Source organism: Rhyacophila brunnea, unplaced genomic scaffold (genome assembly GCF_057557595.1).
Source record: "Rhyacophila brunnea isolate RB1 unplaced genomic scaffold, BYU_Rbru_1.0 scaffold_7, whole genome shotgun sequence".
Classification (NCBI taxonomy): Eukaryota; Metazoa; Arthropoda; class Insecta; order Trichoptera; family Rhyacophilidae; genus Rhyacophila; species Rhyacophila brunnea.
The window spans coordinates 421912-438044 of NW_028233339.1; the positions used below are offsets into that span (position 1 = coordinate 421912).

The 16133-nt window shown below is 34.5% G+C and overlaps 1 protein-coding gene across 8 annotated transcripts in view; it reads right to left on the reverse strand.

The window, feature by feature from the left end:
* Positions 1-16133, reverse strand: part of IA-2 (tyrosine phosphatase IA-2) — a 154679-nt gene that overhangs the window by 29616 nt on the left and 108930 nt on the right. For 7 of the 8 annotated variants that reach the window (XM_085957876.1, XM_085957874.1, XM_085957878.1 and 4 more), the window contains 5 exons: positions 8559-8643; positions 7577-7715; positions 5378-6199; positions 4229-4423; positions 1881-2060 (listed from right to left, as the gene is read on the reverse strand). In XM_085957876.1, coding sequence (XP_085814002.1) covers positions 1881-2060; positions 4229-4423; positions 5378-6199; positions 7577-7715; positions 8559-8643 — 1421 coding nt within the window. Of the gene's footprint in view, positions 1-1880; positions 2061-4228; positions 4424-5377; positions 6200-7576; positions 7716-8558; positions 8644-10481; positions 10600-16133 lie in introns of those variants that run through there. The other variant, XM_085957880.1, reaches the window with a different exon arrangement.

Consider the following 16133-nt stretch of genomic DNA (forward strand, 5'->3'; position numbering starts at 1 on the left):
AAGGGGGGGGGGGCTCTAACCTGGGAGCCCGATGTGGCGGTTAAATGAGATAAACACACACCAGAATTTTTCTTTAATAGTAAAAAACGTCGCCTGCGGCGCTATTGCACGAGTAAAATTTTATTTTATAATTTTTTTAATGTGTTTATTAATAACCATTAAAAATGTATATTTTATCCAATATGGGAAGGGGTTGCATGTTACTTTGCTATCACAAAAGGGCGTCGCAACCTACTTCATAAATTATGATGCCGAGTGCCGACAATTCAAGAGGATTTCTTTAAAAATACTAACAATCGCTAAACATACACGGAATACACTTTATTTATACACGTAACCCTAGAGTTTCGCGGAATACCGTGTGGGAAACACTACCGTAGATGGCTGTAGGACATTATACTGTCTTTAACCTTAACGATATGTTGGTGACCCCATCAAACATCGTGACCTAGGTGCCCGTTTCAGGATGTGGAGGCCATGCAATAAGGTATAAAATTGAGTTGTCTACAGTGGAGTTTTTATACGAAAAATGAATGTCAGTCATTCTCTCATCCGATTGAGACTAGGGATTCCAATCCCGGGATCCCGAGCTATTTTCAATACCTATGAATCCCGGGATTGATAAACATAATCCCGGGATTTCGGGATTGATTTTTTTATCAATTTTTATGGAAAATAAAATAAAAGCGAAAATATAACAGAAAAAATACTTTTAATAAAAAATAACTACATTAGAAATAAACTGAGTTTGAATGAAGTTGGATTTATACCCATGTGTAGGTTGCCGATTCATTTTATTTTTTCACATAAATTATTAAAAATGAGAAAGATTGGAAAAAACAATGCTTCGCACTTTTAACAAAGTAATTCCACCATGACATCATACGTTTTACGGCAGTTTCATATTTGGCTGACTAATTAGATATATGAAGCGGAAAGGCCATAAATACGCCAAGATTATTTGCTTTACTATTTTAAATCTCGCTAATCCATTCATTATGTCTTTACTATCAAAAACAGCAATCTCATATTAAATTCACATTATTATTTATATTACAATATTATTTACTCCATTAAATGTATTTCCAAGATTGAAGGTAGGTATACAATATTAACAATAAATGTCTTAAATAGTATAAATTATACTAGATTTATTTTTGACCGATTTTATCAATGTTATTTGTAAATATAAAAATTTCATATTAACAATGGAAAAAAATGCCAATCCCGGGACCAGTCTCGGGATCCCGGGATTGTCAAATTGTAATCCCGAAATCCCGGGATCAGAATTTTGGCTCGGGATTGGATTCCCTAATTGAGACGATACTCTAGAACCGAAAATAAATTGAAAAAAATACGCTAATCTTAGAGGAATAAAAAAAAAGTAAAGATCAGACGTTCGCCTCAAGTTGGTCTGTTTTTTCTTCAACCCAGCCGAAATCCAGCGTTTTGGAAGGCTGCTAAAACCATGCACATGGTTTGTACCAATGGCCACTATAGTTAGTCTATGACACAAAACTGTAAAATTTGATTGTAGCGCTAGTTATTGCTCATGCTTTGCTTATAATAGTATTTTTCATAGAAAATAATGATTATTTCATATTGAAATACATGGCAATATTATGTTAATTTGATTCAAATGAAATGTACAATCAAAAATAATTAATAACTAGCAATACCATCGTAACTAGAAATTCAGTGCCCTGGCCTATAAATAATTGGCCTTTAATATGTTTTGTGGAGCTACGGGATGGTGGCATAACCTGAAAAACACAAGGAGACAGGAGGCGCGGCACGGTGTTTATAGGCATCCGATTACTTGAAATAAAATTGAACATAAAAAATACCAAATATATTATTATACGTATTTGAATCATTACGTGGTGTTTTCGTGTGGTTGTCATCGCTGTCATGATTGAAGTGCCTGTTATTGACGTCGAAAGGTGGGCCCGGCTTCTTGACGTCAAGCCTCTCGCGTCGCCTGAAGCCCCACTCGTAATCGGCCAACAGGGCCCCCAATTCTGGGCCCAACAACTGCGACGCGGCTACCTTCGGATGGCCTGAGGAAAAATACATGGCATATAATATACCTACTATTAAAAATGTAAACACACGTAATTTGTCTAGAAAATATTGATGTATAGGTACTCTTTTAATCCATCGACCTACTTGGAATCTTAGAAATAATAATTATTATGTTGATAAATGAGTACTTACATAGATACCTAGGTATATAATTATTTTACAAAGGATAATTATTGCTACCTATGGATATTTTTATCGCAGCAACCTTAACCGTATTTTTATTTTCTTAGCTACCTATATTTAAAAAAAAGAAGGTAAAACTCATATGTATATTAAAGTAAGTATATTATTATAATCGTTCCTGATCGGGGTATAAGCGATGGTGCCCACAGAACGCGTCGAGCGGGCGAAGTCGGCGTATTAAGTGTTTATTCATAACCATAATCACACGTCTCTCGCCGCGCATTACCCTTCACCTATGTAATAAGCGGCCCAAGCAGCACAAAACAATTATTTTTACAGCGTCTCTCATAACAAAGCAATAAAAATATTATATTATTTCGGGGCTTGTAATAAATATTTACGACGACATTATTCAACCAGCGAAATAAAGGACATGCAATAAAATTAAACAATGCGTTCTCTGTTATTAAATAATGACTTTTCGCCCGTCGATCGACGACGCCGTCCAGAGCGTGATTTTGCTCGCTGTGTTCAATGAATGGACTCCATTGTATTTTTTTTCATTCGTATCGCCGAGAAGCGGTGATTCGCGAAAAAACGATGATTCATGCGGCGGGCGCGTATAATGCGTCGCCAAATCCAGTGGGCGCTGGCGTATTTGATTACGTTGTATTTTCGATGATTTACGCGCCACTTGTAGAAATTTTGCGCGAGCGCCGCACTCGCTGCGTCAATGGGCTTTATGCCTAAGAGCCACCAACCAAACGCAGGATTTGAATCCGCACCCATTCTTTTAGGGCTTGCGCAGACAGAGAGCGGTCGGACTTCTGCGTTCAACCGACCGTCGACCGCTAACGTTCAGGGACAGCAGACAAGTGGCGGTCATAAATAAGCGTTCCATTTGTTTACAAACGTTGTACTGACACAAGCGCTGCATAATGCGAGACCGCTATATTCCGACTGCGAGTGGAAGTGAGAAAGCACCGCTGTTGCGTACTCACTCCCCCGTGTGGTTTCGCTCTATGTTGTGTGACTGCTCAAATTCCTATGACGGGACTGGACGGGAGGTACGGCGTTCTTTGTAATTCCGGGCATAGAACTCCAGAACTCTAGCGTTCCAATTGACCGGCGCGGTCTGACCGCCAGCTGTGTACCCACACAGTATGAAGTCCATACAGTACAAAGAACGCCGAACTCCGAACGCGGAACGCAGACCGCCTGACCGCGCTCTGTCTGCGCAAGCCCTTAAAGACGCTCTCTCTACTACTCCACTGCGAGTCGAAAAAAAGTATTTATAAATTGTTGAATATTGAATTTTTAATATGAATCATAATACTTGTTTAAATGTAAGAAGAAACACATATACATTATAAAACATATCAGAAAAAATACGACGTTCGGCGGAACCCGAACCCACATCCATTGGAGTCCTGCCAATGTGCTTTACCAATTGAGCCACCTGCGTCTTCCATAATTATGACGAAATGAGATAGTATTCATAATATATCTGAAACGCTTTACAAGTTGTGTCAATATTGGCAATCGGCTTTTGTGGTTTGAATTAAGACGGCTACTACAAAATTTCGGACTGGCTGGCAATCGGAGAGCGAAAGTCGAGCTGTGAACACATCAATTTGTTTTGTGATGGCGACGGGGGAATTAATTCTTAAATCGTGTAAAGATGACTAAAGAACTTTACTCATTTACTTGAAAAATAAAACATGTCAATGAATATATTATTATTATTAGTAATAGAACAATAAACATAACATTAAATGGTCGCATGTTAACTTTTTATGACAAATTATGTTTTGTTCTGTACGCATCATTTGCACAATCTTCGCGTCGCGTAGTCACAATCGTTTTAGACCATTGCGCCGGGTATCTCAAAGATTTTTTCAGTAGATATTTTCAAATTATATATGTTCAATAAAGATTATTCTCAAAGCATTTGAATTATTTGTTGAATAAAAAAATAGTTTATTGATAATAAACAGTTAGTGTAGAAAACTGTACTTACTGGTAGGTGATGCATCAGGGACGTACACTAGACCCCCTTCGGTGTAAACTCCTGACTTCTGATCTCCCATCTGGCCAGCTTCATTTGTGGATTTCCAGGTGTTCAACAGCCTCGATACCATCGCCGCTTGTCTCTCTTGATCTTCTTCCATTTCATTGCCAGACCGTAAGTTCATGTTCATAAACGGAGGATACTCTGTAAATTTCAATTTAAAAAAAAAATGTTTACCGCCTGAATTTATTTTGACACAATATGTATATTATTTTTATCTATTTAATTTTTAAAAATGTGTTAATATTTATTATTTCAGCATACCCATTTTATTATTATCATCCACTTAAGTCTTAAAGTATTGATAATACCATAATTATTATTCACTTATTATAATATTGTATTAATTATTTACATTGTATTTTTATAAAAATAAATCGTATTTTTTTTAAATTGTTATATTAAGTCGTCATCACAATATAACATTATGTATTTTTAATTATTATATAACACGTGCTTTGTTTTCAGTGTAAAATTGATCACTCGTTCTATTATAATTATACACAGATTATCGGCGGCTATAAATGGTAGTTTATCATATTTATGTATTGAGCGGTTAATTGTTACAATAAGTTAACCGTCTAAACTGTCAGAAAGTGATATGTTTTAACAGCTCTTCTCTTGGCTGTGTTAACTTTTAAAGCGAGATAGACAGGTTTGACGTTTTAGATGGCTAACTTATTGTAACAATTATGATCCTCAATACATAAATATGATAAACTACAGTCGATAGCCGCCTTGTGCATGAATATACACACATGTATGACCACCAAAAATCTATGTTCGAATTTTCATATATTATTGTGAATGCTATAGGGGGGAAAGATAACGAGCTACATAATGTAAGAAAGAGACAACTGGAAAACAATATAAAATATGCAACGTTTAAGTAAACAAAACACGTACCGTGCAAAATTAACATTATTTTACATATTATTATTATGAGTACAAAATCATTAAACAACAACATTAAAGGAAATTCTGAATCAATTGAAAATAATAAATCATTGCAAATAAAAATAAACACTAATTTTGCAATAGATAATTTCGTTTAGTAAATACGTACATGTTTTATAGTTATTTTAAGGATTGACTTACCGTTGTCATTGTAATCAGCAGCCGAAAGAAGTTCGAGTTCCCTCAAAGTCTCAGCACGTCCATCATGCTCTCCGCTACCACTTTCTTCCCTAAAATGATCCTGGTCATCTTCGTCGATATAAATCCTTGGCTCTAAAATCTCTCCATCATCTTCTTTGGTACCAACAACCCCGTCTCTACTCTCATACCCTTGGCGGAACCTATCCGGAGTGTTGTAATGTTGGTTGAATCGGTCGGGTTTTAGCCTGTTCTTTGTTAAAAATTCACTGGTGGACACGTAGTAAGGATCGGTATTGTCATTGTATGGCTCTTTCAATTCTGCAAGAGCATCTCTCAGTTGATCGAGATCTTGATTTTGAAGCCAAGTATTTATTGGGTCTTTGTGAGTGTTTGGAATTAAATTTCCGTCTGATAAACCGGCCATGGATGCTTCGATGTATTGAGGAAGGATTGCTCTGAGCTGTTCTTCATTTTCTGGCTGAAGTAAATACAAAATGTCTTCTGAAGTCAGGGGAGAATTTGGAATGTACGGAATGGTTTGTTCTCTCTCTGAAAGCGATGGGGCATTTTGAAATGGTATCGCTTGGAACTCTTCTTTGTTACCGTACATCGCTTCTAAATTCTTAGCGTTTAGGTCTCTGGTTTCGTGTCCTTCTCTAAAGTTTCCAGGTGTATTGTAAACTCTTGAAAATACTTGAATATCTTCTTCCGGCGGAGGTTGATGATGGCCACTGATTGATCTCCTGTTCATGTTTCTGAATGATCTTTTCACTTGCTGTGGCCAGGAATCGAATTCATCTTCTTCGTTTTCATCTGGAGACACTAAAATATTATGTCATACAAATAAATGAATTAAGATACTCTCAAACATATTAGTTTATTCTTTACAGTCGGTAGTTATACTAAATTAACAGTATCATTCAGTATAGTTTTAATAAATGTGTTCGTTGAGATAAAAGTTTCAAGAATTCTTAAAAGTAAATCGTTTTTAATTGAATAATTAACATTTTGAAAACCTCAGTTGTGGCTTTGTATTATTTATTTACGTTTTAAAATAAATTACAATACAATGTGATAGCAATGTGGTTTTATTTAAATATGAATTACCGCAAATGAATAATTGCGATCATGATAAATGGACCAAATATGTAGACACATAAGTTTCATTTAAATATAACGTCACTACTTATTTTGTAATAATTATAATACAAATTCAAACTAAGTATGTTCAGAATATTTTCTACATTCAATCGTTCAGTTTTTTGTTAAATGGTATGTATAATAATATGTAATAATAGGTACTAAGGACATCTAACGACGGAGTTACAAGACGTAAATACAATTTACTTGAAAGTGTTTTAATAAATTAATACGTGTATAAAACCAATAAACTTTTTTTAAATTCAGAGACCAACTTTCAATTAAAAAAATATGTTATAAAATGAGCGTTAGTTGAGTTTAAGTAATAGTTATATTTTATGATTCTTTTTGTTAGCAATTTAATGGGTTTTTCATGATGTCAACATGTTTTCTAAAATAACTTATTGTAATACTTATGTTATATTATTCTAGGAAATAGAAACGTTTCACACTTGAATTATTTGTGTAGTAACATTTAATTGTAACGAGAATGTTTTATAAACATTGCTGTCGACTCTAATATTATACATACATCGATATAATAATACTGTCTGGAATAAAAAAAAAAAAAGAAATAGTGTGTGCAAGGCAAGCACTGTAGAGTATAGATAGACTGAAGACATTTTAATTCTCGGGCAAGTGTCACTATAGATAGAATATACTTCCGCGATGTTGTAGTGGACTATTACCGAGATATATCTTTCATAGTGGTAGCAGGTAGAGCATTCATTTTCAGATCGAAAAGTTAGCAATTCGTGCCCACCCAGAGGTGTTTATTTTATTTATTAATTATTTCGAGTCGGTTTTGACGCTTTTTTGTTACACATTATGTGGATTCACTTTACCGGTGAGTTTGCCGTACCACGTGTAAAGAGTTTCGATTCAACAATACTATATCTGTTAGTAATAATCTGAGCAAACGTAGATTATATTCTCTCCTCTAGTTATGTTGTGTCAATTTTATTTAATTGATGTTTTTTAATACACATTAATATGCTCTCCTTTAAATTGTATTAATGTTTACATTTTAAATTAAATAGGAATAAAAAAAATACTTACTCTCGACTTCAGGTATCAAGGGTAAATTAGCCAAAAATTCTTTTTCACTGGGTGGAAAATAGACTTCATCTGCGAAGTCCGAGTCCTCCAGTTCGGAATTCGGGGTATATCTCACGAACGCCACTGATTGGGGATCGACCTTATTGAAAGCATAAACACAAAATATTATCAAAAAAGTAAGTGTGATCACTTAAGCCGCGTTGACACGGTCCAAGTACGATCCAAGTAGACTTGGATAGGAATAATTAGTATGAAGATGTCTCATCCAAGTGACAGCTCCATACTATTTATTCCTATCCAAGTTAACTTGGATGCGTAGGACGCGGTCCAAGTAGCTTGGATAGGAATGATTAGTATGAAGATGTCTCATACGAGTGCACTTGGATAGGAATAAATAGTATAAAGCTGTCAATTGGATGGCACTCGATCCAAGTGTACTTGGATGGTACTTGGACCGTGTCAACGCGGCTTTATGGGTGAATAGTATCATTGGAAGTAGCAACGCGATTGGATTAGAGCGCGAAAATCTGTACTATGTCCAAATTACATTTAATTGGATACTATTTTTTGCAGATGTGGACGTACATTCAAACAAAATATTTTAGTAGTAGCTGTGAACTTATCATAAAAACACCCAAGCTTTGAGAATATCACACAAATGTATTGTTATCCCACCGGGAATGAATCTGGAACCCACTCATTAGAAACCTTTGAATGAGACTACGAAGGACGTATTTACGGAAGTGATTCTGACAACAAGTATTAAAACTAATGATGCAAATCCATTTGTAGCAGGATTTGCACATTTGGCTTGAGATCTATTTGCTATATATATTTACAGATAGGCACCAGTACGTCAGTAAGTAGCAAAATCACGACTTTAACAACAGGTCACTATTTTACTTTTATTTACAATGTATTTTAGTAGTTCAAAGTGAAAAATTACCTATATAAATGGAATTTTTATCATTTCAGTATTTACCTCTTCATCAGCCTCAAATGCTCCCAAAGCAGCTGTCAAGTCTTGGTCAGCTAGGTGTTCACACACATTTCCTTCATAATGCAATCTGTGTACATAAAAAAAATCAAAATTAATATTGTTGTATGGATTCACTGCTCACACACTATAATCTATATCCAAATCAGGAGAGCTTCCTTCTTTAAAGAATTTATGAACCAGATTAATAAAGATAATGCAATAAATATGAGATCTCCAATGACGATAGATAAGAAACCAGAACCTACCACAGAGTCTCCGTAGACCCTTAAAAAGGGAAGGACAATAATTAATAGTAGGTAATACTGCAAATGTGAAGATCTCTTCAGAGATATTGTTCAGCAGTTTCGTATTGATAAATTTTAAAAATAAATTAATGTTGCTCTACGTGCTCCTATCTCCCACGGGCACTTCTAACTTATAGGGTTTCCATGGAAATAAGCCGAACCGAATGGTTTATGACGGTCTCACCTTACGCCGAAACCGTTTATTGCCGTAATAAAACTTGTCGAGTGTTCACCCACTTAGCTTCGGATTTGTATATACGGGCGCCGCCGTGTTCCATTATGCTCTATGCAAATAACGGTGTTTGTACATGCGCGCCTATTTGAAACAAGTATTCCTTATATTAAAACAGAAAAATATTTTTTCTCTATGGTCAGTTTTTGATGTCTATGGGCACTTAACTGTCAAATAAATGACAATTTCTCACATTTTGCCGCTAGATATCCCTAGTGGTCCATATATTTTGAACTCGCTATTACATTTACTTTCATATTATTTCTTTTATTTTTCGATTAATACTACATTATGGCCGGATAATCCGAATGCCGAATAAACGTTATTGAATAAATAATCATTACAATATAAACAAATGAAAGTAAATGGTTATCGTGATAGTATACCTACCTACCATATAATTATTATGTATAAATCGATTCCAGCATAATCATGTGAATTGAGTTGTTCAAAATATTATATTACTTGTATTTATTTGATTTCATGAATCTGCGTCTGATGTGTATTTACTAACGAGACTCTTAAATTTGAAAGCGTCGCCTCTTTTACGAAATTTGCGGCATTGTAGATTAGCTTTATCTACGAAAGCAAAGTTTACTACCTATAAATAAAGCATTCATGATTGAATAAAATAAGCACCAATTATAGAATCAATTGTAAAATAGATAGTACCATTAGACAATAATCAAAATAATACACTGAATCATAATGAAATACGGAAGAAAACAAGAACCTATGACAATTATCAACAAACGCGGGCTGTCAGTTGCGATCTGTCAAAAATGGACTCTGCCGAATTTAGCAATCGGTTTCGCTAAACTTATGGTAGAGGGGCATTAGGTGTTCGGGTTCGGCGAGATGCTTATGTACTAAATTTGGATGAACGCAATTATACGGGCGTATTATATATCTGGCGTAAAATCGCATTCGAAAATTTTGGATGAACACCCTATTAGTCATGTATACGCAGTAAAAGCCCACGTATGTGCATTGTGGCCTCAGTTTTGAGTAACTGCTACTGAGATATCCCCAACCATAAAAAATACTAATGCTTTACATCAAACATGGAATCATATGATGCGTCCGGTCAGGTACGTTTGTTAGACCATTAACTTCAATCATGACTCCAACAAGGGGAGGGGGGCTGACAGGGCTCTAGCCAGCGGGGCCGGGCTCAGGAGGGGCCCGGCGAGGTGAGTCGACTAGATAAGTGAGATAAACACACATCACAAATTTGCGTTACTAGTAAAAAAAAAGTCGCCTGTGTATCAATACTCGACAACTTCATAATTGAAATGTATGTATTAAAATACACATTAATTACAGTAAATTATTACATATTAATTACAATACACAGTACATAATATACACATTAATTTTACCACGTACACCATTTGGAAAACGCTATTGTAGAGCGTCACACTGCCTTTATCCTTAGCAATAGGTAGGGGGCCCCGTCAAAGATCCTACCCTGGGAGCCTGCTTCAGGATGTGGGGGCCATAACTTCAATAGCACTTGATGTTCGTAAATAATCCTCTGCATACTTTCGTTCTACTTAATTTATAAATGAGTTGGTGACTCACTCGGTCAAAGACATTCGAATTAGTCTGTTACGAATCACATGTCAAATACTTGATTTATCCCATAGACTAAAACTTACCACATATAATTATGTTTTTACGTAATGTGTTGTGTAATGTTTTACACTGTTGATATACATATACTCATATACACAATCTACAACCATGAAAATTCGTCCTTTAGTATAATCTACTAAGGTCAATCTATTTACAATCTAAATAATATTGACAACCAATTAGTATACCCAATATATTAAATTACTATCACATCACGTATTTATGGCCTTTCGTTTATAAACCAAACAGAGACCCTCCGTTGCTTACATTAGAAATTGAGTTCGTATTTACGTAAGGGGTTTCCCCCTAGGGAACTAACTCCATCCCGATTTTCCTAAGTGTGTTTATTATTATTTAGAGCTAACGAGTGAAATCCCTAATAACAGACTAATAAAACGTACTTTGCGCAATGTCTTTAAATTTACAAACTTTTGACATAGTAAGAATAATTGTCTAGCGCAGTTGTTCCTAACGTTTTTTACTTGACGGAACTCTCAGAGAACCCCTCCTGGAAAGACACAAATATTAATATCATTAGGGATAACTTCGAAAATATACATTTAAAGCAGCATACTGTCACCTAAATCAAGTGCAGCCATGAATCAAACATATCGTGTCTCATTTTTATGTAAATTCATTAACTTAAGTACTTTTGATTACTTTTGCGTATACATATATATTCATTCATAAAAAGGATACACATAAAAATTATTTTTTGATATACAAGTACTTCCACGATTTTTTTTATTTTTTCAGCTAGGTATAATAAATGTCAATAACGACTAAAAATATTTAATAATAAAATTTAAAAACATTACAATATATACAGTTTTAATTAGAATACATTGTATCGTATCTGCCTTCTTTTTCCTTCTTTCGACCATGTCCGATCCTAATAAGATCACATGGGCCTCCACAGAGTGGAGTCAGATTTTGTTTTTACGAGAAATGGATATCAGCCACTTACTCAACCTATTAGGTCCATACTCTGCGTCACACGCAAATTGAAAAACAATATGTGTATTTACCAGTCCCAAGATTCGAACTTGGGACCCACGACGCTATAGGCTGACGCTTAAGCCGCGCGACCACCATAGGTAGGCTAGGAAAAGTATAAAAAAACATATGTTGAATATTGAGATTAGAGTTTATCGAAATGATGATTGTGTAAAGACACCTTTTAATTTACTGTGCTTCTCATACAAATTTTTAGTTTAGTATTTGTCACATTTTCGTTTAAATGCGGCCTCCTAATACGCATACCAGGCCAGGGTTTTCTAATATTTTACATTTTTTTACATTCGACTAAGATGGTTCGGAATCACTGGGCTAGACAATTCTTGCCATTTCCAAAATTTATAAAATTAAAGGCCTTCTACAAAGTAACTTTTCTTGGTCTGTTATTACTCAAACTTACAGTGTTTCCCGAAACACGTACCAGCTACTACGCAAAAGGAATTCAAATGCTGGTTACGTGGTTGAATCTTTTTAAGAATGGCTATTATAGTTTCCTCTCTAAGAAATATTATTATTATTTTTCTATATCTTTCAACCAATTGCTAACAACTATTCCTTAAAAATAACTCCACACATAAACTATTCAAAATGTACTGTTTTTTTTTTGTTATAAAAATATTACATTCATTGACTGTACAATCCGATCTAGAATTTGACCATCTCACCAAAAGGTTTCTCAACAGATTTTTAACGAGAAATGGATGTAACTTGCTCAACCTATTACCTATATTAGGCCCATCTCCGAGTCCAAAAACAACACTTAAAATTGGCCAGACCCGGGATTCGAACCCCAAAGCCACAACTTCATAATATAATACGTTACCACTGTTCCATCGTGTAAATTGTGTATATTTTAATTGGCTTATAAGAACACGACACATAGTTCTAAGGAGAGACAATCACTGTAAAAAATCTAGTCACCCAATGGAATGGAACCTAAGAAATAGAAAACGTCCGAAAGATTGAACTAATATGTAGAGCAGGGGTTGCCAACCTTTTGCATACCATGCGCCAATTTTTTCACAGACGAGTTCAGATGCGTCATACAACTCAAGCACATTTTCTACCTTCTTACGTTCACGGTTGGGGTTGGAAAATAGTGACAGGGGTAGGATCTGCTTCGCTTGGGGGGAGGACAAGGAATAACTCAATCACGCAATTGAGAACTGAGAGCACTCAGGTGTTGAAAATATGAAGATGGATTCAGTTATGGCGCCTACTTCAAAAGAATAAGTAGGCGCAAAGATGCAATGCGTCACTTGTAATCATCCAATGCGCCACGGCTTGGCCACCACTGATGTAGATGCTAGTCGGTTAACTGGTTAAATTTTGCGGGACCGTGTGGCAACACAATGCACCAGACTAAAAGGGATGGAATCAACTTGAAGAGGCCTACTGACAGGAGGAGATTGATCCAGACTAATGATGATAGCATACAATATCCTTAATAGTCTAGGAAAGAATCGAAATAGTCGTTGGATTGGTCATTCAGCGTAAAATTTCTGACACTAAAAAGTGAAAATATATCGTTTTGCAGTGCTATTTATTTTTGCTTTGTTACGTTGTGCGCTGTTCTTTTTGTGTTCATTCACTCACTAATGTGCTGTGTTCGAACATTTTTCAGTTACTAAATCATTTAGTGGTAACTAAATCACTCGCCACTTGACTAAACTACTCAACTAATCTACACCGGCCTTAAGTGTTTGATATAACAAATCAGTGTTTTTGTCATCTATTGCAGTGCTCCGCAACCTTTTCTCACCCACGGCACACTAAAGGTCTTCCCAGAATTCCACGGCACACCACACGTAAAACAATTTATACACGCAAACATGGACCCCACATCCTGAAGGAGGATCCCAGGCCAGAATCGTCGGCGCTCCCCCTACCTATCGCTAAGGTTAAAGACAATGTGATACTTTAAAATAGCGTTTTTCTAATAGTGTTCGAAGTAAAATTAATGGTATTGATTGTATGTTTAGCGATTTTTTGTATTTATTAATACATCCACTTGAATTATTATGCTTAGTTGTCTGGTTAAGAATAATTATTTGTCGAGTATTGACACAATAATAATAAATAATTGGGTACTGTTCGGTTAAAGCGGATACAGCGGAAAACGCATTTTGAAAATAGCCGATAAACTGGATTATTTGTTAGTTTGGGTTAGTTTAGGTTAGGTTGGGTTAGGTTAGGTTAGGTTAGGTTTGGTTTGGTTAGGTTAACCTAACAAATAATCCAGTTTATCGGCTATTTTCAAAATGCGTTTTCCGCTGTATCCGCTTTAACCGAACAGTACCAAAAATGCTGTTTAAATATAATCACAAGCACTGAGTATATATTTTTACTAAAGCAATATATTATGAATTACGTTGATTTTTTTTTAAACAAAATGCGTTTGCTTTATTTAAGGCATATTTCCTTTCGTCATCGAAAAATGTTGAGTATATGAATGACCATAAAAATCACCGCTAATGCACTGATGAAATATGTACTGAACATTTATAGCAGGTAGCCAAACCTTGTCGAGAATGGGCTTATAAAAAAACTATTCTATCCTAATTCAAGATTTCTGTCGTTGAATACAAACAAATCGAAATGAATAATGTGGGAGATTTTCTTTCTTGGACGTATTGTATTTTTAATATTGAAGTTTTACAAATATAGAAATATATTGCGTAATTTCGTGATGTCATGATAACATAAACAAATAATATGTAGATATTTTTTCATTGGATAATATGGCAATTTTATAAATAAACTCATAGCTGTATAAATTGTCATACTATTATTATCTAATAACTTGTAATATTATGTAAAAGTTTGTTCAATACCATTAAAATCTTTGCTACTCTATTTAATGATCATTACTACTCTGTTATGGAAATCATGATAATATAATATGCACTTATAAAAAATATATGTAACTATTGACTGAGAGTATTTGATGGAAATTGAATTTAAATTCTCATTGAGTTATCATCTCAAGAGTTTTCTATTTTATGGATCGGTTTTAGTGACCCAAGTTTCATTTTCGGTGTGTTCAGCCTGTATTGTTTCGTAATTTGTTCGTAGCATCTAAGATCAGTATGATAAACTTGAATGCGTAGTACGTTAGTACGTGTAATGACTTGGATTGATTTTAAACAAATAAAAAAATATTATCATTTGACTTAGCAATGATTGTCCAGTATAAAAAATATTCCAACGCTTGACAACCTACGTTTATTAAAAAAAAAATCGACTCGATTTCATTGTATTATAGAGACGTCAAATTATCACTCTAATATGTTGTCTTTATCTATCTATATAGCTGATAAAGATGAAAGTATTTAACTGTATATTTACTAAATTAACCAAATAAATTTTTGTAGACATGACTACATTTATAATTACATATTTTGAGTCGTCCAGGTAATAAACGTATACTCTCAAAAAATGAAACAATTCTGTTTACTTACGTAACAAGAAATACGAAAGCTATTGTAAATTGTAAATAATGTAAAGCTATGTTCGTAAAATGGTGGAATGGAGACTTTTAAGTAGGTATTGGATGTTTTATATAAATTGTTATGACATGATGTAACTAAAGTATGCCAAAATTCTTGTTTTAACAACTGTGATTATTTATTTTGCCATTTTGATTCTTGAAATCACCTCGACATCATTCGTAACATTGTCTTTATAGCTGATAGGTACGGACCATGCTTTTGAGCGCTTACCTTTCAGCTTCAAGTTTACTTAAGATTGTAGTAATCACATTTTATTAAAATATAGTATTAAAATAATTAGACACTAATAGGTTTTTAGTATTACAAATGTTGTAATGGGGTTGTTACATTATGGCAAAGGTGTGTTCAGCGTAGCATTATTACAAGCGTAGCGATTTCATAATCGTAGACACTGTGTCTACGGTACGACGCAGAGCATTACACTTCCATTACGAGATGTTACGATATCTACATATAGGTTTCAGTCGGGTCATAGAAGATTAATAATTGTTGTGGGTATTGTACATGGAAAAGAGGCAGGAGGCGAATATCGATGAGATAGGGGGACCAAATAAAGGAATTTAATTGAAATCCGATATCACACATCACAAGACTTGCAGAGGACAGGGAAAACTGGATAAGTCCGATCCAGAATGTTAGAGCACCAATTCCGGAGTGATAACGACGATTATGACGAGGGATAAATATGTATAATATAGTATTATCATAGATAATGTTGTTTATTTACCACTATTATCAATTTAAACAGATTACTTAATACAATAATGATAATATTGTAGAATTTGTATTCAAATTTTATATTATCAATTTATTGGAGTTTATAAAAAAGACTACAATGGATTACATTACAATAAAAATATACTGTTATTGATTC